General features: G+C 43.6%; 2 protein-coding genes across 16 annotated transcripts in view; both read right to left on the bottom strand.

Moving 5' to 3' along the window:
- The window catches only part of LOC114641573 (zona pellucida sperm-binding protein 4-like), a 67525-nt gene extending 48756 nt beyond the window's left edge, over positions 1-18769 (bottom strand). For 5 of the 7 annotated variants that reach the window (XM_051927543.1, XM_051927534.1, XM_051927533.1 and 2 more), the window contains exon 1: positions 3846-4046. In XM_051927543.1, coding sequence (XP_051783503.1) covers positions 3846-4002 — 157 coding nt within the window. In that variant the 5' untranslated portion in view covers positions 4003-4046. Of the gene's footprint in view, positions 1-3486; positions 3560-3644; positions 3764-3845; positions 4047-18564 lie in introns of those variants that run through there. The other 2 variants (XM_051927544.1, XM_051927540.1) reach the window with 2 other exon arrangements.
- Positions 1071-26774, bottom strand: part of LOC127527745 (zona pellucida sperm-binding protein 4-like) — a 64325-nt gene continuing 38621 nt past the window's right edge. For 4 of the 9 annotated variants that reach the window (XM_051927523.1, XM_051927520.1, XM_051927522.1 and 1 more), the window contains exons 8-12: positions 16827-17016; positions 16605-16752; positions 16336-16411; positions 16033-16155; positions 15781-15924 (exon numbers count right to left, since the gene is read on the bottom strand). In XM_051927523.1, the coding sequence (XP_051783483.1) occupies positions 15803-15924; positions 16033-16155; positions 16336-16411; positions 16605-16752; positions 16827-17016 (659 nt within the window). In that variant the 3' untranslated portion in view covers positions 15781-15802. Of the gene's footprint in view, positions 1204-15780; positions 15925-16032; positions 16156-16335; positions 16412-16604; positions 16753-16826; positions 17017-17152; positions 17281-17354; positions 17453-17724; positions 17904-26774 lie in introns of those variants that run through there. The other 5 variants (XM_051927525.1, XM_051927521.1, XM_051927527.1 and 2 more) reach the window with 4 other exon arrangements.

Genomic DNA, 26774 nt, shown 5'->3' with positions numbered 1-26774 from the left:
CTATACAAATCCAAATCTTATTATGGGATATATCTGTTAAATTCTGCTCTGTACTTCTGAAATTTATATTTTTTTATTTCTTACTATATTGATAAATTGTTCTGTGTACTGCATTGTATTGTATTGACCTCCTTCTTTTGACACCCACCCTACCTGGAAAGGGGTCTCTCTTTGAATTGCCTTTCCCAAGATTTCTTCCATTTTTCCCTGCTAGGTTTTTTTGGGAGTTTTTCCTTGTCTTCTTAGAGAGTCGATGCTGGGGGGCTGTCAAGAGGCAGGGCCTGTTAAAGCCCATTGCGGCACTTCCTGTGTGATTTTGGGCTATATAAAAATAAACTGTATTGTAGTCACCTATCACCATCCTAAAGGTTGAATAGGCGTGTTGGTGACAATGAGCCAAACTGAAATGACGGTGTGCTGATCAGACTGAAGGAGCCTAACAAAGTTCACTTCTGGTTGCAATACAACAGACTTGTAGATAGATAGAGATAGATACTTTATTAATAGCAGGTCATTAAATGACCTACAGGTACATTTTTGCACCATAGCACTAATAAACTCACAGGACTGGATGATAGAGAAAAAAGGGGCCAGACCCTACTAATTGAGCCAATCAAGCCATGCCAACCAAAGCAGCCACACTAGTGCATTTGCCAAGACAATGTGTGACACCACCACTAAGGTGAAAGATGCCCATTGTAGAAACAAAAATAAACCCTGATAAAGTTATATGAATGTCAGCTCAAAGCCTCCATGTGATCCATTCATGATGGAGGGGAGCTCGGACACATCCCAGAGTTTATACAAGGCAGTCTTGCACAAGCTGGCACGTCTCTGGTCAACCGACAATCCATAACCAGACTTGACAAAGATGGGAGGTGGTGGGATAACCAAGAAAAGGAGGCCAGCTAAGAATGATGAAACTAGAGTGTCCAAGGATTATGGGGGCTGAATTTCAGGTCACCACCCATTTCACAATAATGTGAAAGTCAACAGCTGGAGGTTGGACACCAGAACAGGTTAAGTATTGAAATTCAACACAAGAAACGATTCCAACCATTCATTAAGTAAACAGCCTTTATTAAAATTTCAGATTCACTTTCTGCCTGTTCAACCTCCTCAAAGCAACTACAGCCAAAACCAGGACCACCATCAACATCGCAGCTGCAGCTCCCAGCACCAGGTATCCAGTGGTAAGAGGGGCTGTGGGAGGAAGACAAAATGACATTTACTCTCCAAGTACTACACTGAAAGGCCAAGGATGAGCCAAACCCATGAACAGAAGTCCAGTAGGAGGATCAAGATGGTTACCTTCCTTCTCCAATCTGGATGTTTGCACCTTGTCAGCCTCAAAGACCACAGGACCACTGTGAAGGAGCTCATTCTTCCTGGAGGGAGCAATTCGTGCCAACTTGTCTGCAGCTCTGCCAGATCCTGAAACAAGGGGTTGGTTTAGTATCAAACATGCAGAGCCCCAAAAGGAAGCCAACCAGATCTCCCACCCAATATCCATGGGGCGGGAGGTCTCCAGATCTTCAATTACAGGGCACTGCTTTAGTAACCGTGATGCCATGTTCTAACACCACAGCCAAACCAAACTACCATAGGCTACTCACTTTTTGCAGGGCAGCTCTGAGTACAGGGGTCTGTGGCAGAGGGATAGCAGGCAGCAGCAACACAGTAGATGAAGATCTGTAGAGAAATCAAGGACACCATGGGGAAACCAAATGTCTAGGAGCCTAAACAGCAGAGAAACTTCCAACTACTTAGGTCTATGGCTAAACCCAACTCCAAATTGAAGCCCACTACAGAGAATTTCTAGCAAGACTAGAGAAACGACAATGCAGCACAAGACACAGGATTCCACCTTTGTCACAAAACCCACCTTTTCAGCCAAGGCTTGCTGAGATACAGGGTCCACAAAAGCAAACATCTCAAACACAAATCTCTTGTAATGACTTGGGTAGGCCACTCCAGATGTGCTGTCCACAGTCACCAAGCTGGTCAAATAGTTGTCCCCCATGTAGGGACACCTGGGAAAAGCAGACCCTCCAGTTAGGATGGTGGGATAGTTCGCACTGACCAGCCTAACATGGGGGGCACCTACCCATTCACCAGAAGGCTCCACTGGGGCTGGCTAGAAGCAGAAGGTCCTGGGGTGACCCAGCAGTCGCCAAGAGTCAGAACAAGGTTAGGGTCAGTCCTGTTCACAATGTGCACTTCCACAGCCACAGGATCTCTCAGAGTTTTGGTCACTGGGTAGTCCGCATCCACATAGTAGGAGCCATAGGAGGAATCTGTCCAAGGAACAGAGGGGCATTAACTTACACACCCTGACCAAAGGATCCTCAGAGCTCCAAATCCACCAGTCCTTAAAAGCTTTCTGGAATGATCAACAAATCAAACATTCTGGGACACCATCCCATCAAGTACCTGTTGCAATGACCAATTCCAGGTCAAATGGCCCTTGCTCTACTACTGGAAGAGGTGGTGCCACAGTATACACCTCAGCCTCCACTTGCACATCCTGGCTTCCCGAGTATGTGCACTGGAAGAACAACCTGAGGAGAGAAACACCACATCATAGCAGGTAGAGCACATTTAGGTTTAGAGGAAGCAGGTTCAGAAGCCTTACTTGTAGACACTGTCCCTGGTGATGGAGCCCTCTGGACCACTGCTCACAGTGATTGCAGCAGACATGGTGTTCTGGTAAGTCACATTGCCACCAGCCAGCTGAAACAGGGACAGAATTAGTACCAACTATGAAGTCAGAGCAGGGTTGGGATTCCATTTCTAGGTCATCAGCAAGACATGTCACGCTGCAGTTGGTGTGGCCTATTACCTAAATCACCCAGCACAAGCCATGTCCTTAACTAGGGCAGTTTATCATCAGTTTGACCACACAATTCGGTCCAATACAGATGACACCTCATTAGCTTGCTGTGGTTGATCTTGAGTGCTGAATAGAGCCCACCGCTTCTACATATCCCCAGATGGAGTCTCACCTGAACTGTGCTGCCACAGGCACTGACTGGAAACTGGTAGATGACAAAGCTGGACAGGCTGGTCACAGGGCTGCAACTGCTGTCCACCAACTGGATGGACCCAAGATCCAGAGGAGGAAGGGTCACATTCTCAGACACCACCACCACAAACTGGCCATCCAAGGTGCACTGCACAGTCACTGGCCAAAGCAAACGAGCATGAATATCCAGTAGCAGCCACCTTTGTTCAGTCACACCCCCCAACACTCACCATCATTGGCATAGTAGCATGGACTGGTGCTGCTGCTTGAATCGTAGCAACAGTTGTTGGCTTCACAGTCTGCTTGAGTGATGGATGAAGACCCTCCACAAGGGAGCTTCTCACTGGCTGCCACTGCACATCTCTCAGCAACACTCACAGATCGGCGAGCTGCGATGGTCAAAAAGCCCATTTAGAATGTGGGAGAGACACTCGGGGTGCCAACCCAGAAGAGAAGCATACCTGGCTTTGGGCACGTGAAGGTTTTCAGATTTGAGCGAGATCCAACAGCAAAAGTCACGACATACTGGGATCCCTAAAGTGAACAGGAGACGTTGAAAACGTAAAAATTGAACTTCATTAAAAACGACAACAGCAGCTGAAGCTTCGCCACCACTCACCTTCTCAGACGCATAACCGTACGGGGAAGAAAAGGGCACCGTTAGTGTGGTTCGACCAGCTATTACACGGAGGATGACTCCTGGTAGATTTGTCACCTTTACCAGTCCACCACTCGTCTCTGTAAAGATAAAAGTTGACGAGATTTACTGGAATACGCAGGCGCTGACAAGTCCCACTGCTCAAGGATACGCCGCACTCACTCTGGAGAAAAACGGTCGGAGAGCCTGCAAATGACAGCGTCATGGCCTTGTCACCGTCGCATTTCTTAGTCACGTCTCCGGACGCCGCAGAAACAAACTGCACACCCGTCCAGCAAACGACCATCCAGAAAAGAAACCAACAATCCAAACGCGCCATGCTGTTAATGCGCCAAACAGAAACACGCCATGAACGAGAGCGCGCGAGCGCGGGTTTAAATCATCAGCGCCAGCGCGCGCACGTGACTCGTTAATGAGAAGGCGCGAGAATGGAGCGCGGGAAATCGGAAGCACTCTCTCGGCTCGTGCGGCTTTATTGAGGAATCAGCACGTCACGACATCGGACTGATACGTCCAAACGAAGACCGCGTAGAAGTGACCGCTCTGTGGGGCCATGTGTTTGTTAATTTAATGAGGGAAATCAGGAAATATCAACTATAAGAAAAGGAGACGAGAAACGTGACAATACGAGTATTTCTAAAGATTGGCTTTGTAAGGTTTGGGAATGACCCGTTAAGTAAGTACTAACACATACACCAAAAGAAAGGGGTTTTTTTAAAAGTTAAAAACGTTTTAATATTTTTGAATTTTGGAAACTAAATGAGTAATAGTTAGATCAACCGTATTGTTTTAATTGAAATTCAATGCGGATATAATGTAAAAAAAAAAAAATCCTGCATATAGCGCCTTTTGACAATCATAATGTATCGTGCTCTTACACTGCTTTAGTTCAACTTTTTTTAAACAACTATTTCCTAGTTTCCTCTTTCTCTCTTCATTTTTAGCACTTTATTTTAGCGCTTTATTTCATTTCATTGTTTAGCACGATTGTTCTAGTATTGGAGATGAGTTTCTCGACAACGGCGAATCCTAGCGATTAACGGGCAAATTTATGATGCACCTCGTTAACGTAGGAAGTCGCGCACCAGTGCGTCACCGTGCCGTGAATCCAGTTATTAAGATATTTTCATTAGCTGACGGGAATACAGGGGAGTTTTTGAGACTTATAAGATGGTGTTCAGGACCCTCTGGAGATCATTACACCAGACATGTGCAAATGATACAAAATAAAAAAGAAATAAGAAAATGGCATGTGCAGCCGTTTGGTCGAGTTTATTTTGAGTCTCAAGATCTAATATGAAAAATGAGGTGTACTTAACTCACCGTGTTTGGGTCATCTCTACCACTTGGTTTTAGTGTCTTATACACCAAGCAGTCACTAGGTGGCAGTGTGAGTTCAAGAAAAGACCTTCGTCAGGTAGCATCTGAACAGAAACTGAAATCTCCGCTGACTTGTGTGATTATCTTCTTCACAACGTTTTCAAAGGTGAGTTTATTTTTCTGATATAGCTTGACATCAGAGGGTTTATTGAGCAAAATTATTACACTAAGTAGCAAGAAATAAGTATAACGAACTTTCTTTTTAAATATGATCTACTATGTTTCAGGTGTCACTTAGTAAAAGATTTCACTAACACTGATTTTTCAAATGATTACATTTTCATGAAGCATCTGAGGTTTTGTGATTAAATACTGTAATCAACACTATGAATGTGTTGTGACTTCTCTATACAGACACTAGCTACTTGCTAGTAGCTGATTGGACCCCCTTTTGCCTTCAGAACTGCCGTATTCTTCATGGTGTGGATTCAACAAGGTGCTGCAAACATTCCTCGGGGATTCTCCTCCATATTGACATCACTTAGTGCTGTGGATAAGTCGGCTACACATCCATGATGCCCATCTCCCGTTTCTCCACATTCCAATGATGGTCTATTAGATTGAGATCTGGTGACTGTGGAGGCCATTTGAGTGCAGTGAGCTCATTGTTATATTCAAGAAACCAGTTGGAGATGATTTGAGCTTTGTGACACGGCACATGGAGATAGCTATCAGAAGATGGTGGTCATAAAGGGATGGACACGGTCAGCAACAACACTCAGGTAGGCTGTTGCATTGAAACGATAACCCGTTGGTAAGGGGCCCAAAGCGTGTCAAGAAAATGCCCCCGTTGATACAAAGCAAGATGGATTGCTGCTTTCATGTTGTTGATCGGACCATCAGAATACCACAGCAGAAATCGAGACTCGTCAGACCAGGCGACATTTTTCCAGTCATCTGTTGTCCAATTTTGGTGAGCCCCATGTGTGAATTGTAGCCTCAGTGGCAGCAGGTGTGGTCTCCTGCTGTAGCGCGGTTGCTTCAAAGTTTAACGTGTTGTGAATTCTGAGATGCTCTTCTGCATACCTCAGTTATAACGAGTGCTAATTTGAGTTACTGTTGGCCAACAATCAACAAGCAGCATTAACAAGGGTATGGAAAAGCGCTAGAGATGGGAAAATGATACCAACGCCTCGAAGGTTGTGCCAGTCAATCTGAAGCGCTGCGAGTCGAAAAGCTATGTCAAAACACCGCTGTCACGTGGCCTGTGACGTTTGAAGCTTCGAACGTCATCACAGCGCGCTTCACTGGTTTGACAGATTTGGCGCTAAATGAACAGGTAGTAATAATAATTCTTTACAGGTAGCTTGTTTATATAAAATAGGGTGACCATATTTTGATTTCCAAAAAAGAAGACGATCGGCACGGCCTCCAGACGAATTCAGACAAGCTTCTTGGTGGTTGATGAACATTATTTATTATACTTCAATGGTGCAGAATTAACCTCTGTAATAAAATAAAATGAAATCTGTAAAAACTTATAACAAAATAATAGCTCTCTTAGACTCTTCAAATAAATAATTAAATATTGTTCTAAATATGAACTATTCTGTTCCAGCTTCAACAATATATCTCTTAAATGTAATAAAATAAATAACAGAAGAGTCTCACAAAGACAAAAAAACTTAAACAAAAAGAATCTAGACTTTTCATCTTTAGTTTTCTTCTTCATCCTGCTTCTCTTCTTCATCCTCCTTGTCAGCCCATCCATATTTTGCTGTAGAGCTGATTTTCCTAGCAGTTTTCGATAGCTTAACAAATAAGCATGAAAGTCTTTGCAAGACATGTCTTTGAAGTTGTTCTGAACTATTAGAAGCCCCTTTAGTGACTCTACGGAGAGCTGGTTCCTCTCCTTGGTCCACTGGCTTTGCATTAGTGAAAAAACCCTCTCAACATGTGCATTGTGAGAGGGAAGTGCAAAGACAAACTGTGCAATTGTCAGTAGCTCTGAGTAACATGCAATGCTTTTTGCCTTTTCAAAATATTTGGTCCACTTCTGGTGTACCTGCAGGCCACTGCACTCCTCATCATGGTTGCACGTTTCTGTGAATTTCCTCAGATTGGTGACCTGGTCAAAACACTTAACATCATCAACTGCCACCCCCTTCTCTCCAAGGTAATTGATGCATGCCTCCACATCATTCCAGTTTGGTGGCTCACTCAGATCCATCCACATGAATGTTGAGAACTCTTCCATGGGAGTCATCCACTTCTCCAGATACTCCAGACATGCACTGTACATGCCATGCACATCTGCACAGAACTGGTCACAGCCTTTGTCAAGTCCATCTTTGCGCTTCTGTGCCAGTAGTCCCTTTAACTTTAAGGGACATGAAGTTGTTGCTCTTGCGTTGAAGAAGAATGGCATGTATATTGTTTAATATCTTCTTCACTTCCATAATGGACATGTTCTCCTGTTCCATTTCTTGAACGTGGGTGTGGAACACAGACATGAGTGTGTGCATGTGCCAAAGGTAGATTTCAGCAAAATCATTTTCAAAAAAACTCTTGAGTGCTATGGGTGGCTTTTGCTGAGACAGAAAATATGCCTTTAAAGCTGGAAACATCTGTAACATCCTCTCAATGTCTTGGGAACAATGACAGCCACCTTGTCTTGCTGTGAGAGAGCATCCTTCTGTAATCAATCTCAACAAAATCACAATACTCCTTCAGGCTCTCAGTGCGCACAGTGTAAATGTGAAAGTACTGGTAGATTTTGAATATGATATTCTCAATGTCAATTTCTATTGTGCCTGCCCCATGGTGTGCACAATTATTCAATATTTATGCTGGGAAACCCACACCGATCAGAGTCTTGTTTTGCAGCAAACTCTTCAAATTTGCAAACACATTCTTTCCAGCTTCATCACGTCGGATTCCTCCAAAATTTGTGTTGCAATTGTCTCCAGTAAATGCATTTTTCCGACAGATTGTTTTTTGCCAGGGTTTCTGTGAGATATTTTGCAATGGTTTCTGCTGTCTCATTGGGTGTGCCTTTAACTTCAATCAATTTTGTTTGCACGCCACCCGTCTTCCAGTCAAAATACTGGATTATGACTGGGAATATTTTCACTGCTCCGTGGTTACTCCCGTCTGTGGAAACACCACAGTACTGAATTTCTTTGAGTGCTTAATGAGTGTGATTTCAACAGAGTGGGGGGCTATAGCACCATTGACGATGGCTTCGGTCTTGGTGCGAGCACTACTAAACTTTTTTGCAATGTCAGAGTCAGGAAATGCCTTTTTAAGCAAAGTACTGGTGCAATCCATGGACCTGTAACTGTTGTGATGTTTCACTGTATGAAAAGCCATTGCACCTTCTGCTGCATTTACATCATCCTCTGTTTTTCCTGGTCTGACAAAAAACTGTCAACTTTGCAAATTAACTAGTCTCACCTCGCACAGCTTTTTTATGTTTCTCGGTGTCCATGTGGGCTTTCAGATCCCCAGCACCTTTACTGGATACCGAGACATATGTACCGGCTTTGCACACAGTGCACTCCGCCTCCCACTTGTCCCGACCGGTACGGTATATGGGAAATTTTCTTTGCAGTTCATCGGTGAAGCTCCACTTACGCTTCGGCATTTTCCCTGCTATACTGCTGCGCTCTCTGCTCTGATCCCCGTCTGTGTCTGTGTGTTTGCGCGTGCGCGCGGCGCAGACCTGCCCACAAGGCAGCCTCCCGGTAATTACGTCGCGCAAAAAAGTAGTACCCTAGTATCGTGTGCAAAACGGCAGTCAATTTACGTACACGCGTAATGGTCCTATGAAAAACCGGACATTTTTGTGAATTTATAAAACCCGCCAGGACGCCCCGGACAGGACGTAAAAAGTGGACATGTCCGGGCAAAAGAGGACGCTATATTATAAAAGGCATTCTCGTTCAACAATGCTGGGCTGTGAGAAGAGATTTGGAGACAAACAGCGGAAAACAGCGTTCAAAAGTTAAATTGAAGGACAAGTACCTTAGCAGAATAAAATAGACTTTTCTGACCTTTTACTGGTGACATGAGGCTGAAAACAGCGAGTGCCGCTTCACTTGCGCTCCTGATTTCTCGGCTGGACCTCATTTAACTACCAGACGGCGGTGATCACACTGGGGTTGAGGCTTCAAAGCTCCGTATCTTTTTCGGCACAAATAGAAAGAAAACCTCAAATCTTCACGAGACTTTTCTCCCCCCCTCATCACTACAAAGCGCCTAACAAGTGCAAAAGCTAGCGATGCCAATTTTAGTGTCACGTAGGGAATTATTTTCCAATTGGAGTTCAGGCAGGTAAAGTCACCTGCTCATGGTGACAGCAGTGGGATGTGAGCCCACACAGCTTCAGGGTTCCCCATGTGCATGATGCCATAGTAATCTGGCTGTTACATGAACAGATTGGCACACAGCAGCCTTGTGCCCGCTGTTTGCTGGGACAGCTCCAGGATTCTCATGAACTCATTCTGCATTAGAAGATTAAGAAATGAAGGGTGGAAACAAAACAAAGACGATAAGCCTGCACAGCAACTCCTATGTCCCAGGGCCTACCATTTTCCTCTAATATGGATGGAAGACTCACTTGAAACTCAAAGAGGGACCCCAATCTTTGTCCCCCCACATGGAGTTTTGTTCGGTCAAACACACTTGACAAGTAGCATTACAAATCACTCAAAGCAATGTTACATTTGCACTGAATTGGACTTGGGAAAACACAAGTGGATCTTGCTGAACATTTCACTTATGATTCTTTAAAGAGTGTTAAGGTTATTGGGACCCTCTTTATGTGACCCATTGACTGCAGCACACAATCAAGAAATGTATCCAATGCTGAAGGAAACCAATGTAGCGACGTAAAGTGGTGCGACACCAACCAACTGCAGAGGGCACAACACTAGCTGTGCCATTTTGTTTGGAATCTGCAGCTGGTAACACACCAGTACTCCCAGCAGCAGAGATGTGAGAAGAGCACAGCTTGGACCAGATGTTGGGCTGCACACAGTCAGGTATGATCTCACCTTGCTGTTGTGCTACAGAGCAAGTCTTCAGGAATGAGAAAATGTTTCAACTTGGGTCATGAAGAGAGGTAGGATCTCTCACACAGGCGGAAGCACGAGCGTAGCAGCGAGCGGAAGCACCGAGCAGAAGCACCGAGCAGCGGCGTCTCCCACAGGCACGTAACCCTTCGCAAACACCCGAGCAAGTTCATCGGAAGTAAAGCCGGCAGCTGACCAGAAGAAATAACCGGCAGTGAGAAACTTGTAGCCGACGGTCTCTGAAGCAGAAAGCACTTAAGTAAGTACAGAAAATGGAGAAAATGACATCAATACTAAACGTAAGTTCCATCTGCGCTCTGACCGTTGAGGGCTCGTTTATATGTTGTGTGTCCTGCAGCAGGTACAGTTCAGGTTTTCCGGCCGACATTGTAGACAGCTTCACCTGCCAAAAGTGTTTAGTTAATTTAGAGTTGGTCGGGAAAATACGCGAATTGGAGGACCGCGTTAGGAATCTGATAGCGATTAGGCAAACCGAAAATTGGATCGACTCGGTTTGTTTAGACAATTCGGCTACTTCTGATTCAGCTTCAGTCTCTCCTGGCCCCACTGTAGTCAGTGCACGGCCAAAGTCAGCAGCACCAATTCAGCCACAGGGCGAGTGAGTAACAGTAAGACGGGAGTCTAAGAATCCAAAATGTAGTCCCCCGGCACCCAGGTCACCAATTCGGACCTAGAACAGATTCTCAGCACTCCGCAGCGCGCCTGTGGAAACTGAGAATAAGAAAGTGCTCATAATTGGCGATTCCATAGTGCGGAATGTTAGAATTCCAAACTGTGTTAAACCAGCAGTTCATGTTAAGTGCCTCGCAGGGGCCAAGATTTCTGGCATAGAGGCCGCATTGGACCGTGTCGCCGACGATGAAGTATCTACCTTATTGCTGCATGTCGGCACTAATGATATTTATTCACAGCAATATGAGGTATTAAAGAGGAACTTCATCTCTCTTTGCATCAAAGCTAAAAGAAAATGTCGGAATTTGTTGTATCTGGCCCCTTACCAAGATTATATAGAGGGGATGTGATTTATAGCAGATTGCATTCCCTTCACTGCTGGCTAGAAACCTGGTGTGCAAACAAAAGCATAGTGTTTGTGAACAACTGGGATGATTTTTGGGAAAGGCCTGGATTTTTCAGAAGAGATGGTCTTCATCCTAACTGGAGGGGATCTTATGTATTATCCCAAAATATGGCAGCAAAACTGCCTGGTTGACTGATTACAGCACCATCCAGGCCGCAGTCATGTGATCTTAAATCACAGGCTGTTGTTTATCCCACCTGTTACTTTCCTGAAGCTGTTACCCATAATCCTTGTCTTGGGGTATCCAGTAAATTTAGTCTTGATACAAACCTTAAATTAATTGATAACCAAAAAATAAGGTGTATAATTAGACCAAGGGATAAAACCAGACCCTCCACCAGGGGCATCTGTAATAGAAATTTACTACAAATTAAAACAAAAAGTATATCACCAATTCAGAAAGAAGCATACAGTTTTAAATGCTGCTTATTGAACGTTCGCTCTCTTGGCACTAAAGCTGTTTTGGTAAATGATATTATATTAAGTACAAAATCTGATCTGTGTCTTCTCACCGAAACCTGGCTTAGTAAATGTGACACTGTACCCCTAGCTGAGGCGTCACCAGATGGCTACTCGTTCCTTCATAAGTCTAGAGATTCAGGTCGAGGAGGAGGCCTTGGAATAATTCATTGTAACAAAATGCAAATCACTTCTAAAAATTTAGGCAACTTTACATCCTTTGAAGCATTCATTTTAAATATTAAAACAGATTCCAACACAATTATAGTGCTAGTCTATAGACCACCAGGGCCGTATTCATTGTTCATGTCTGAATTTAGCAACCTTTTATCTGACTTGGCTATAAATTATGATCACGTAGTACTGATGGGAGATTTTAATGTACACATTGATGTGGAAACTGACACTCTTAGCAAATGTTTTACGTATTTGTTAAATTCAGTAGGATTTTGTCAGAATGTCAAAGGTCCAACTCATAATCATAACCACACATTAGATTTAATTATAACTTACAAAGTTGAAATTCAAAATTTAATTATTACTCCATTAAATGAAGTTATTTCCAATCACTACTTAATTACATTTGATTTAGTCCTGCCCTTGCCAACACACTCCCAGATTAAAACAAAGACAGTGTGAAATCTAGATTGTAATTCTGCTTCAAAATTTATAGATACTTTGAGTAAGTCGAGTGTAATTGTGGAAAACCATTTAGATCAGTTAACATCAAATGTAAACACAGAAAACAACTTAGATGAGCTAACATCACATTATAATGTGACCTTGAGAGATGCTCTGGATGCAGTGGCTCCCCTTAAAACAAAAGTGATCAAAGCACATAGAAACTCTCCCTGGTTTAATGAAAACACTCGAGCTCTTAAATTAGAGTGTCGAAAACTGGAGCGCAGATGGAGAACAACAAAGCTGCAGGTCTTTCAAATTGCATGGACAGAGAGTGTTAATAAATATAAAAAAGCCCTCTTTAAAGCTCGGTCAGAATATTATTCTACATTAATAGATAGCAATAATAAAAATCCTTGGGTACTGTTTAGAACAGTGGCTAAATTAACAAATGGAAATTCAGATCAACAGTGCAAAATACCAACAGACATTAGCAGTACAGACTTTATGAACTTCTTCAATGAGAAAATTAAAAATATAAGATCCCAGATCTCTGCATCACAGTACAAACCAAATACTAGCTTAGCAGACCCTGTCTCACATTGCACTCAGCACTTTAGTAATTTTAATCCTGTAACTGAGCAGGAAGTCTTAAGTTTAATTTCTAAAATGAAGCCCACTACTTGTTCCCTAGATCCAGTGCCAACAAAACTAATAAAAAGTGCAATGGATGTTCTTGCAGCGCCTATCCTAAACATTATCAATAGTTCATTATTGTATGGCACAGTACCAGATGCACTAAAAGTGTCAGTCATTAAACCATTACTTAAAAAGTCAGACCTACACCCACATATACTAAATAATTATAGGCGTATTTCAAATTTACCGTTTCTCTCTAAAATACTAGAAAAAGTAGTCGCCAGTCAGCTTCAGACACACCTTATGCATTACAATTTATTTGAGAAATTCCAGTCTGGTTTTCACACTGGTCATAGTACAGAAACGGCACTAACACGGGTTGTAAATGACATTCTGATATCCTCTGATGAAGGAAACTCCACTGTAATTATGTTGTTGGACTTAAGTGCAGCGTTTGACACCATCGACCATTCTATCTTACTGCACAGGCTAGAAAATGATGTTGGGCTTACAGGCACCGTGCTCGCTTGGTTTAGTTCTTACTTATCAAATCGATTCCAATATGTACAGAAATGTGCTGACAGGACTCCATCATTATACACAGAAGTTCAATATGGTGTCCCGCAGGGCTCAGTACTGGGACCTTTACTGTTTTCACTGTACATGCTTCCACTGGGATCTCTCATTAAGAAACATCATGTTAATTTTCACTCGTATGCAGATGACACCCAGTTATACCTTTCATTTAAATCAAATGAAGTTTCTCTAATGTTGTCTTTAATTAGTTGTGTTAGTGAATTAAAGGAGTGGATGAATAAGAACTACTTGTCTTTAAATACAGATAAAACAGAGATGTTAATTGTTGGAGGGAATGATGCTGATCACAGTAATATTTTGTCATTTAACTCAATGAGAGTCCCAGTCAATTTTACTGAATCAGCCCGCAATATCGGAGTTATCTTTGACTCTAGAAGGTCATTTAAAGCACATATTACAAAGTTGTCCAAAACATGTTTCTTCCATCTTAAAAATGTTAGGAAATTAAGGCGCTTTTTAAATAAACAGGATTCTGAGAAACTAATTCATGCATTTATCTCTAGTAGGATTGACTACTGCAATGCGGTGTTCACTGGATGTTCAAACTGTTCTTTATACAGCCTCCAGTTAATCCAAAATGCGGCTGCGAGAATTATTACAAGAACAAGAAAATACGAACACAACACTCCAGTTCTTAAATCCTTACACTGGCTCCCGGTTAAGTTTAGGGCAGATTTCAAAATCCTTCTTTTAACATATAAAGCATTAAATGGCCGAGGTCCGGCTTACTTGTCTGAACTTATCATGACTTACAAACCAGAGCGCACATTAAGATCTCAAGATGCTGGTCTCCTTATGATTCCAAGGATTAATAAAACAGTGGGAGTTCGAGCTTTTAGTTACAGGGCCCCTAAACTGTGGACTGGTCTGCCTGCTACTATAAGAGATTCCCCTTCGGTCTCAGCTTTTAAATCCCGGCTGAAGACTCACAACTTCAGTTTAGCACACCCTGACTAAAGCTGCTGATTAACTGTACAGACTGCATCTCTGTTAGTCATTAGCACTTAAACATAAGTAACATGACAGTTATAATTGTATACTAACCCTCACTTATTTTTTCTTCTCGGTACTGAAATGTGGCACTTGGTGCCCACGGCCCACGTGCCAAGTTGTTTTGCCTGCCTAAGGAAAAGTCATCCCAGATGGAGGATCACAGGAATCGTGGGAAAGAGGGATCCTTTCATCGGATTGGCTGGCTCAGAACGGTTTCAGCCGTGGATTGGCCAAATGGGGGAGGCAGCTTGAAGGATGAGGTCTCCAGGACTCTATACAAATCCAAATCTTATTATGGGATATATCTACTGTTAAATTCTGCTCTGTACTTCTGAAATTTATATTTTTTTATTTCTTACTATATTGAGAAATTGTTCTGTGTACTGCATTGTATTGACCTCCTTTTGACACCCACCCTACCTGGAAAGGGGTCTCTCTTTGAACTGCCTTTCCCAAGATTTCTTCCATTTTTCCCTGCTAGGTTTTTTTGGGAGTTTTTCCTCGTCTTCTTAGAGAGTCAATGCTGGGGGGCTGGCAAGAGGCAGGGCCTGTTAAAGCCCATTGCGGCACTTCCTGTGTGATTTTGGGCTATACAAAAATAAACTATTGTAGTCACCTATCACCATCCTAAAGGTTGAATAGGCGTGTTGGTGACAATGAGCCAAACTGAAATGACGGTGTGCTGATCAGACTGAAGGAGCCTAACAAAGTTCACTTCTGGTTGCAATACAACAGACTTGTAGCAGGTCATTAAATGACCTACAGGTACATTTTTGCACCATAGCACTAATAAACCCACAGTACTGGATGATCGAGAAAAAAGGGGCCAGACCCTACTAATTGAGCCAATCAAGCCATGCCAACCAAAGCAGCCACACTGGTGCATTTGCCAAGACAATGTGTGACACCACCACTAAGGTGAAAGATGCCCATTGTAGAAACAAAAATAAACCCTGATAAAGTTAGATGAAAGTCAGCTCAAAGCCTCCATGTGATCCATTCATGATGGAGGGGAGCTCGGACACATCCCAGAGTTTAATACAAGGCAGTCTTGCACAAGCTGGCACTTCTCTGGTCAACCGACAATCCATAACCAGACTTGACAAAGATGGGAGGTGGTGGGATAACCAAGAAAAGGAGGCCAGCTAAGAATGATGAAACTAGTGTCCAAGGATTATGGGGGCTGAATTTCAGGTCACCACCCATTTCACAATAATGTGAAAGTCAACAGCTTGAGGTTGGACACCAGAACAGGTTAAGTATTGAAATTCAACACAAGAAACGATTCCAACCATTCATTAAGTAAAGAGCCTTTATTAAAATTTCAGATTCACTTTCTGCCTGTTCAACCTCCTCAAAGCAACTACAGCCAAAACCAGGACCACCATCAACATCGCAGCTGCAGCTCCCAGCACCAGGTATCCAGTGGTAAGAGGGGCTGTGGGAGGAAGACAAAAGGACATTTACTCTCCAAGTCCTACACTGAAAGGCCAAGGATGAGCCAAACCCATGAACAGAAGTCCAGTAGGAGGATCAAGATGGTTACCTTCCTTCTCCAATCTGGAGGTTTGCACCTTGTCAGCCTCAAAGACCACAGGACCACTGTGAAGGAGCTCATTCTTCCTGGAGGGAGCAATTCGTGCCAACTTGTCTGCAGCTCTGCCAGATCCTGAAACAAGGGGTTGGTTTAGTATCAAACATGCAGAGCCCCAAAAGGAAGCCAACCAGATCTCCCACCCAATATCCATGGGGCGGGAGGTCTCCAGATCTTCAATTATAGGGCACTGCTTTAGTAACCGTGATGCCATGTTCTACTAACACCACAGCCAAACCACCACAAGCTACTCACTTCTTGCAGGGCAGCTCTGAGTACAGGGGTCTGTGGCAGAGGGATAGCAGGCAGCAGCAACACAGTAGATGAAGATCTGTAGAGAAATCAAGGACACCATGGGGAAACCAAATGTCTAGGAGCCTAAACAGCAGAGAAACTTCCCACTACTTAGGTCTATGGCTACACCCAACTCCAAATTGAAGCCCACTACAGAGAATTTCTAGCAAGACTAGAGAAACCACAATGCAGCACAAGACACAGGATTCAACCAGTGTCACAAAACCCACCTTTTCAGCCAAGGCTTGCTGAGATACAGGGTCCACAAAAGCAAACATCTCAAACACAAATCTCTTGTAATGACTTGGGTAGGCCACTCCAGATGTGCTGTCCACAGTCACCAAGCTGGTCAAATAGTTGTCCCCAATGTAGGGACACCTGGGAAAAGCAGACCCTCCAGTTAGGATGGTGGGATAGTTCGCACTGACCAGCCTAACATGGGGGGCACCTACCCATTCACCAGAAGGCTCCACTGGGGCTGGCTAGAAGCAGAAGGTCCTGGGGTGACCCAGCAGTCGCCAAGAGTCAGAACAAGGTTAGGGTCAGTCCTGTTCACAATGTGCACTTCCACAGCCACAGGATCCCTCAGAGTTTTGGTTACTGGGTAGTCCGCATCCACATAGTAGGAGCCATAGGAGGAATCTGTCCAAGGAACAGAGGGGCATTAACTTACACACCCTGACCAAAGGATCCTCAGAGCTCCAAATCCACCAGTCCTTAAAAGCTTTCTGGAATGATCAACAAATCAAACATTCTGGGACACCATCCCATCAAGTACCTGTTGCAATGACCAATTCCAGGTCAAATGGCCCTTGCTCTACTACTGGAAGAGGTGGTGCCACAGTATACACCTCAGCCTCCACTTGCACATCCTGGCTTCCCGAGTAGGTGCACTGGAAGAACAACCTGAGGAGAGAAACACCACAACATAGTAGGTAGAGCACATTTAGGGTTAGAGGAAGCAGGTTCAGAAGCCTTACTTGTAGACACTGTCCCTGGTGATGGAGCCCTCTGGACCACTGCTCACAGTGATGGCAGCAGACATGGTGTTCTGGTAAGTCACATTGCCACCAGCCAGCTGAAACAGGGACAGAATTAGTACCAACTATGAAGTCAGAGCAGGGTTGGGATTCCATTTCTAGGTCATCAGCAAGACATGTCACGCTGCAGTTGGTGTGGCCTATTCTCTAAATCACCCAGCACAAGACATGTCCTTAACTAGGGCAGTTTATCATCAGTTTGACCACACAATTCGGTCCAATACAGATGACCCCTCATTAGCTTGCTGTGGTTGATCTGGAGTGCTGAGTAGAGCCCACTGCTCCTACATATCCCCAGATGGAGTCTCACCTGAACTGTGCTGCCACAGGCACTGACTGGAAACTGGTAGATGACAAAGCTGGACAGGCTGGTCACAGGGCTGCAACTGCTGTCCACCAACTGGATGGACCCAAGATCCAGAGGAGGAAGGGTCACATTCTCAGACACCACCACCACAAACTGGCCGTCCAGGGTGCACTGCACAGTCACTGGCCAAAGCAAACGAGCATGAATATCCAGTAGCAGCCACCTTTGTTCAGTCACACCCCCCAACACTCACCATCATTGGCATAGTAGCATGGACTGGTGCTGCTGCTTGAATCGTAGCAACAGTTGTTGGCTTCACAGTCTGCTTGAGTGATGGATGAAGACCCTCCACAAGGGAGCTTCTCACTGGCTGCCACTGCACATCTCTCAGCAACACTCACAGATCGGCGAGCTGCGATGGTCCAAAAGCCCATTTAGAATATGGGAGAGACACTCGGGGTGCCAACCCAGAAGAGAAGCATACCTGGCTTTGGGCACGTGAAGGTTTTCAGATTTGAGCGAGATCCAACAGCAAAAGTCACGACATACTGGGATCCCTAAAGTGAACAGGAGACGTTGAAAACGTAAAAATTGAACTTCATTAAAAACGACAACAGCAGCTGAAGCTTCGCCACCACTCACCTTCTCAGACGCATAACCGTATGGGGAAGAAAAGGGCACCGTTAATGTGGTTCGACCAGCTATTACACGGAGGATGACTCCTGGGAGATTTGTCACCTTTACCAGTCCACCACTCGTCTCTGTAAAGATAAAAGTTGACGAGATTTACTGGAATACGCAGGCGATGACAAGTCCCACTGCTCAAGGATACACCGCACTCACTCTGGAGAAAAACGGTCGGAGAGCCTGCAAATGACAGCGTCATGGCCTTGTCACCGTCACATTTCTTAGTCACGTCTCCGGACGCCGCAGAAACAAACTGCACACCCGTCCAGCAAACGACCATCCAGAAAAGACACCAACAATCCAAACACGCCATGCTGTTAATGCGCCAAACAGAAACACGACATGAACGAGAGCGAGTGAGCGCGGGTTTAAATCATCAGCGCCAGCGCGCGCACGTGACTCGTTAATGAGAAGGCGCGAGAATGGAGCGCGGGAAATCGGAAGCACTCTCTCGGCTCGTGCGGCTTTATTGAGGAATCAGCACGTCACGACATCGGACTGATCCGTCCAAACGAAGACCGTGTAGAAGTGACCGCTCTGTGGGGCCATGTGTTTGTTAATTTAATGAGGGAAATGAGGAAACATCAACCATAAGAAAAGGAGACGAGAAACCTGACAATACGAGTATTTCTAAAGATTGGCTTTGTAAGGTTTGGGAATGACCCGTTAAGTAAGTACTAACACATACACCAAAAGAAAGGGGTTTTTTAAAAAGTTAAAAACGTTTTAATATTTTTGAATTTTGGAAACTAAATGAGTAATAGTTAGATCAACCGTATTGTTTTAATTGAAATTCAATGCGGATATAATGTTAAAAAAAAAAAATCCTGCATATAGCGCCTTTTGACAATCATAATGTATCGTGCTCTTACACTGCTTTAGTTCAACATTTTTTAAACAACTATTTCCCAGTTTCCTCTTTCTCTCTTCATTTTTAGCACTTTATTTTAGCGCTTTATTTCATTTCATTGTTTAGCACGATTGTTCTAGTATTGGAAATGAGTTTCCCGACAATGGCGAATCCTAGCGATTAACGGGCAAATTTATGATGCACCTCGTTAACGTATGCAGTCGCGCACCAGTGCGTCACCGTGCCGTGAATCCAGTTATTATGATATTTTCATTAGCTGAGGGGAATACAGGGGAGTTTTTGAGACTTATAAGATGGTGTTCAGGACCCTCTGGAGATTATTACACCAGACATGTGCAAATGATACAAAATAAAAAAGAAATAAGAAAATGGCATGTGCAGCCGTTTGGTCGAGTTTGTTTTGAGTCTCAAGATCTAATATGAAAAATGAGGTGTACTTAACTCACCGTGTTTGGGTCATTTCTGCCACTTGGTTTTAGTGTCTTATACACCAAGCAGTCACTAGGTGGCAGTGTGAGTTCAAGAAAAGACCTTCGTCAGGCAGCGTCTGAACAGAAACTGAAATCTCCGCTGACTTGTGTGATTATCTTCACAACGTTTTCAAAGGTGAGTTTATTTTTCTGATATAGCTTGACATCAGAGGGTTTATTGAATAAAATTATTACACCAAGTAGAAAAATAAGTATAACGAACTTTGTTTTTAAATATGATCTACTATGTTTCAGGTGTCACTTAGTAAAAGAATTCACTAACACTTTTCAAATGGTTGCATTTTCATGAAGCATCTGATGTTTTGTGATCAAATACTTTAATCAACACTATGACTGTGTTGTGACTTCTCTATACAGACACTGGCTACTTTCTAGTAGCTGGTTGGACCCCCTTTTGCCTTCAGAACTGCCGTAATTCTTCATGGCGTGGATTCAACAAGGTGCTGAAAACATTCCTCGGGGATTCTCCTCCATATTGACATCACTTAGTGCTGTGGATAAGTCGGCTACACATCCATGATGCCCATCTCCCGTTTCTCCACATTCCAATGATGGTCTATTAGATTGAGATCTGGTGACTGTGGAGGCCATTTGAGTGCAGTGAGGTCATTGTTATATTCAAGAAACCAGTTGGAGATGATTTGAGCCTTGTGACACGGCACATGTAGATAGCCATCAGAAGATGGTGGTCATAAAGGGATGGACATGGTCAGCAACAACACTCAGGTAGGCTGTTGCATTGAAACGATAACCCGTTGGTACTAAAGGGCACAAAGCGTGTCAAGAAAATACCAAGTCCCCCCCCCCCCCTCCCCCTTAACCGTTGATACAAAGCAAGATGGATTGCTGCTTTCATGTAGTTGATCGGACCATCAGAATGCCACACCAGAAATCGAGGCTCGTCAGACCAGGCGACATTTTTCCAGTCACCTGTTGTCCAATTTTGGTGAGCCCCATGTGTGAATTGTAGCCTCAGTGGCCTGTTCTTAGCTGACAGGAGTGGCAGCAGGTGTGGTCTCCTGCTGTAGCCCACCTGCTTCAAAGTTTAACGTGTTGTGAATTCGGAGATGCTCTTCTGGATACCTCAGTTATAACGAGTGCTAATTTGAGTTACTGTTGGCCAACAATCAACAAGCAGCATTAACAAGGGTATGGAAAAGCGCTAGAGATGGGAAAATGATACCGACGCCTCGAAGGTTGTGCCAGTCAATCTGAAGCGCTGCGAGTCAAAACGCTATGTCAAAACACCGCTGTCACGTGACATGTGATGTTTGAAGCTTCGAACGTCATCACAGCGCGCTTCACTGGTTTGACAGCTTTGGCGCTAAATGAACAGGTAGTAATAATAATTCTTTACAGGTAGCCTATTTATATAAAAGGCATTCTCGTTCAACAATGTTGGGGCGTGAGAAGAGATTTGGAGACAGACAGCGGAAAACGGCGTTCAAAAGTTAAATTGAAGGACAAGTACCTTAGCAGAATAAAATGAACACAGACTTTTCTGACCTTTTACTGGTGACATGAGGCTGAAACAGCGAGTGCCGCTTCACTTGCGCTCCTGATTTCTCGACTTGACCTCATTTAACTACCAGACGGTGGTGATCATACTGGGGTTGAGGCTTCAAAGCTCCGTATCTTTTTCGGCACAAATAGAAAGAAAACCTCAAATCTTCACGAGACTTTTCTTCCCCCTCATCACTACAAAGCGCCTAACAAGTGCAACAGCTAGCGATGCCAATTTTAGTGTCACATAGGGAATTATTTTCCAATTGGAGTTCAGGCAGGTAAAGTCACCTGCTCATGGTGACAGCAGTGGGATGTGAGCCCACACAGCTTCAGGGTTTCCCCGTGTGCATGATGCCATAGTAATCTGGTTATTGCATGAACAGATTTGTACACAGCAGCCTTGTGCCCGCAGTTTGCTGGGACAGCTCCAGGATTCTCATGAACTCATTCTACATTAGCGGATTAAGAAACGAAGGGTGGAAACAAAATAAAGACGATAAGCCCGCACATCACCACATATGTCCCAGTGCCTACCATTTTCCTCTAATATGCATGGACGACTCACCTGAAACTCCAAGAGGGACTCCAATCTTTACCCAAACCCCAACATCTGGATTTTTGTTCGGTCAAACACACGTGACAAGTAGCATTAACAGGGGCATTGCGATCACTCAAAGCAATGCTACATTTGCACTGAATTGGACTTGGAAAAACACAAGTGGATCTTGCTGAACATTTCACTTACGATTCTTTAAAAAGCGTGTTTAGAGGTTTTTGGGACCCTCTGTATGTGACCCATTGAGTGTGCAGCACACAATCAAGAGATGCGTCCAATGCTGAAGGAAACCAAATGTAGTGACGTAAAGTGGTGTGACACCAACCAACTGTGGAGGGCACAACACGAGCTGTGACATTTCATTTAGAATCTGCAGCTGGTAACACAGACCAGTACTCCCAGCAGCAGAGAGTCGTCGTAGTCCAGATGTGAGAAGAGCACAGCTTGGACCAGATGTTGGGCTGCACACAGTCAGGTATCAGCTCATCTTACTGTTGTGCTACAGTTCGAGTCTTCAGGAATGAGGAAATATTTCAACTTGGTCATGAAAGGAGAGGTAGTCACCTACACTGAAGAAAGTTTAACATCGATGTTTTTCACTCAACGTAAATTTTCTCTCTCAAGCAACTTAAGATTAGTCATTTAGTGTTGCAGCTTGAAATATTTGGTTTCAGATATCAAAGTAAAAAAATTTGTTTGTACCAAATTAAGTTATGGTGGAGGGAATAAACATAAAAATCCTATTTCATTTAATATTTTAGGTTGTTCATGTGCTGTGTTTGATGGGCCGTTTGTATATTCTTTCGGTCGAACTTTCCGGTTTGATGGAAAGAACAACTTAAATAGATTTACTTCAGTAAAAAAAAAAAAAAAAGTGAGTTGCACCCAATCACTCTAAATGATTTGCCTCAACTTAAAAATTGTGGGATCAATAAGCTAAAAAGAATATTGGTTCAGATTGAAAATATTAAGTGTGAATCGTCATTTTTTTTTTTTTTCAGTGTATCGCCATCCTAAAGGTCGAATTGGCATGTGTTGGTGACAATGAGCCAAGCTGAAAAGATGGTGGGCTGATGAGACTGAAGGAGCCTAATAAAGTTCACTTCTGTTTCTTTCCTGCTGGTTGCATTATAACAGACTTGTAGCAGATGTACCTGTAAGTCTTTTAATGATCTGCCATTTTTGCACCATAGCACCAATAAGAAACCCACAGGACTGCTGACTGCTGCTGAAGAATGTGAATTTCCCATTGGGATTAATAAAGTATCTATCTATCTATCTATCTATCTAGGACTGGATGATAGGGATAGAGAAAAAGAAAGGGCCGCACCCTTATAATTGAGCCAATCAAAGCAGCCACACTGGCGCATTTGCCAAGACAATGTGTGACACCACCACTAAGGAAAAAGATGCCTATTGTAGAAACAACAAAAAAAAAGAGCCCTGAAAAGGTAGATGAATGTCAGCTCAAAGCCTCCGTGTGATCCAATGAGCCATTCATGATATAGAGGGAAGCTCGGACACATCCCAGAGTTTAATTCAAGGCAGTCCTGCACACGCCGGCACTTCTCTGGTCATCTGACAATCCATGACAAAGATGGGAGGTGATGGGAGAACCAAGAAAAGGAGGCCAGCTAAGAATGATGAAACAAAAAAAAGGGGGGGGGGGGAAGCAAAAAACACTTGACCAGCAGCATTAATTGGGGGGGGGGGGGGGGTTATTGTGATATGTCAAAGCAATGCGACATTTGCACTTAATCGGACTTGCAAAACAGAAGTGGATCTTACTGAACATTTCAATTCTTTAATGAGTGTACAGTAATCCCTTGCTATATCGCGCTTCGCCTTTCGCGGATTTTATATGTAAGCATATTTAAATATATATCGTGGATTTTTTGCTGGTTCGCGGATTTCTGAGGACAATGGGTCTTTTAATTTCTGGTACATGCTTCCTCAGTTGGTTTGCCCAGTTGATTTCATACAAGGGACGCTATTGGCAGATGGCTGAGAAGCTACCCGGCTTACTTTTCTCTCTTTCGTGCTGACTTTCTGTGATCCTGACGTAGGGGGTGTGAGCAGGGGGGCTGTTTGCACACCTAGACGATACGGACGCTCGTCTAAAAATGCTGAAAGATTATTTTCACGTTGCTACCTTCTGTGCAGCTGCTTAGTGAAGCGACATGCTGCACGGTGCTTCGCATACTTTAAAGCTCGAAGGACATGTATTGATTTTTGCTTGAAAAACAAACTCTGTCTCTCTCTCTCTCTCTCTCTCTCTCTCCCTGCTCCTGACAGAGGGGGTGTGAGCTGCCGCCTTCAACAGCTTTGTGCCGCGGTGCTTCGCATACTTAAAAGCCAAACAGCCCTATTGATTTGTTTGCTTTTCTCTCTCTCTCTCTGACATTCTGTGCTCCTGATGCGCACTCCTTTGAAGAGGAAGATATGTTTGCATTCTTTTAATTGTGAGACAGAGCGGTCATCTCTGTCTTGTCATGGAGCACAGTTTAAAGTTTTGAAAAAGAGACAAATGTTTGTTTGCAGTGTTTGAATAACGTTCCTGTCTCTCTACAACCTCCTGTGTTTCTGCGCAAATCTGTGACCCAAGCATGACAATATAGAAATAACCATATAAACATATGGTTTCTACTTTGCGGATTTTCTTATTTCGCGGGTGGCTCTGGAACGCAACCCCCGCGATGGAGGAGAGATTACTGTATACTGGTTTTTTGGACCCTCTATATCCAACCCATTGACTGGGCTGTAGCCAAAGAATTTAAATGTATCCAATGCTGGAGATAACCAAACAAACATTGCAACTTAAAGTGGTGTGAGATATGGCCGGCCGTTCATCCCAGCCAATACCCCCAGGCCACTAGATGGAGCCCTCCCTGTAGCATGGAAGCACCCCGAAGACCAGCGGGGAATTATGGGCAATGGAGTTTTTATTCCCGACCCTGCTGGACACCGTGGAGCCCACCAGAGGACGCTACAGGGAGGCTCAAGGACTCATTCGTGCCCTATGACCCGGCAGCACGTCATGATCATATGAGTAGAAGGAATGACGTGTTTCCGGGTTGAAGATAACTGACCCGGAAGGAATAAGGACTTGTGAGTAATGGAACAGAAATACCTCCGGGTCAGGGAATATAAAAGGACTCTGGGAAAGCCAGACGTCGAGCTGAGCTGGGAGGTTGGGTGGCAAAGTGTCTGGGAGAGGAGGATTGGTGTTTGTATTTGGATTATTGAAGCGTACTTGTATGAGGAGTGGAGGGTGCTTTGTGCACATAGTTATTATAAAATAAATAATAATTATAATTTTACCCGGTGTTTGGAGTGGTACCTGAGGGTTCAAGGGAACTCTAGCACCCCCTACTGTTACAGTGGTATGACAACCAACTGAGGAGGGTACAACACTAGATGTGCCATTTTATTTGGCATCTGGAGCTGGTAACAGACCAGTACTCCCACCAGCAGAGAGTTGCAATAATCCAGATGTGACAAGAGCACAGCTTGGACGAGATGTTGTGCTGCATACAGTCAGGTATGATCTCACCTTATGGATGTGCTACAGCGTGAATCTTCATGAGTCAGAAGATTTCAATATGGTCATGGAAGGACAGGTAGTCAACATCCTAAAAGGTCAAACAGGCACATGTCATGTGTTGGGGGGACAATGAGCCAAGCTGAAAAGAGATGTGCTAAAGAAAAAAGGGGCTTAAAATATATATATATATTTTATATATAAAAAGTTCACTTGTGGTTGTTTCATGCCGGTTGCATTATAACAGACATTTAGCAGATGGCATGTCATTAAATCAATTACAGGTACATTTTTGCACAATAGCACTGATAAGAAACCCAGAGGACTGGAGGAGAGGGCCTGACCCTGATCATTGAGCCAATCAAGCCATGCCAACCATTACAGAAGCCACACATTGGCTAAGCAAATGCACAAATCGCCAATATGGAGAGAAAAAGATGACCATTGTAGAAACAAACAAGGAATCCCAGAAGGTACTGTAGATGAATGTCAGCTCAAAGCCTCCACGTGATACAAGGAGCCATTCATGATATGGAGCAGGGGTAGGTAACGTCGGTCCTGGAGTGCCACAGTATGTGCAGGTTTTTGTTCCAACCCAGTTCTTTAACGAGAACTCAATTATTGCTGATGAAGCACATATTGCTTAAGTGACATTTTAATGCTTCATTTTAGTGGTCTCGCTTGTTAAGGTTCTCCAACCTTAATTGCTTATTTCAATCTTAAACTGCTGCATTCAGTGTTTTAATTGCTCCTTATTAGCAATAAGATGTAAAACAGGGGTAGGCAATGTCGGTCCTGGTGAACCGCAGTGGCTACAGGTTTTCATTCAACCCAATTGCTTAATTAGAAACCAATCATTGCCAATCTCAGACCTTATTTAATTTTATGGTTTGTTAGTCTGTGCAATGTAAGGCTTTTATATCGTAGATTTTTTTCCTTTCCAAGGATATCATCCAAATGATTTGAAGCCTAAAACAGATCATTTTCAGTCTGTCACATTTTTGTATTAAGTGTTTTATTAAATCAAACCGTGCATGATGAACACACACAGATGTAATTGGAAAAAAGCTAGCTGGAGAACTGCTGGCTGCTTTGTCTTTTACATCTTATTGCTAATAAGGAGCAATTAAAACACTGAATGCAGCAGTTTAAGATTGAAATAAGCAATTAAGGTTGGAGAACCTTAACAAGCGAGACCACTAAAATGAAGCATTAAAATGTCACTTAAGCAATATGTGCTTCATCAGCAATAATTGAGTTCTCGTTAAAGAACTGGGTTGGAACAAAAACCTGCACATACTGTGGCACTCCAGGACCGACGTTGCCTACCCCTGATATAGAGGGTAGCTCAGATACATCCCAGGGTTTAATGCAAGGCAGTCCTGCACAAAAAGATATCTC

This window comes from Erpetoichthys calabaricus, chromosome 5 (assembly GCF_900747795.2).
Source record: "Erpetoichthys calabaricus chromosome 5, fErpCal1.3, whole genome shotgun sequence".
In the NCBI taxonomy this organism is placed as follows: domain Eukaryota; kingdom Metazoa; phylum Chordata; class Cladistia; order Polypteriformes; family Polypteridae; genus Erpetoichthys; species Erpetoichthys calabaricus.
This window is presented reverse-complemented; position numbering and strand designations above follow the sequence as displayed.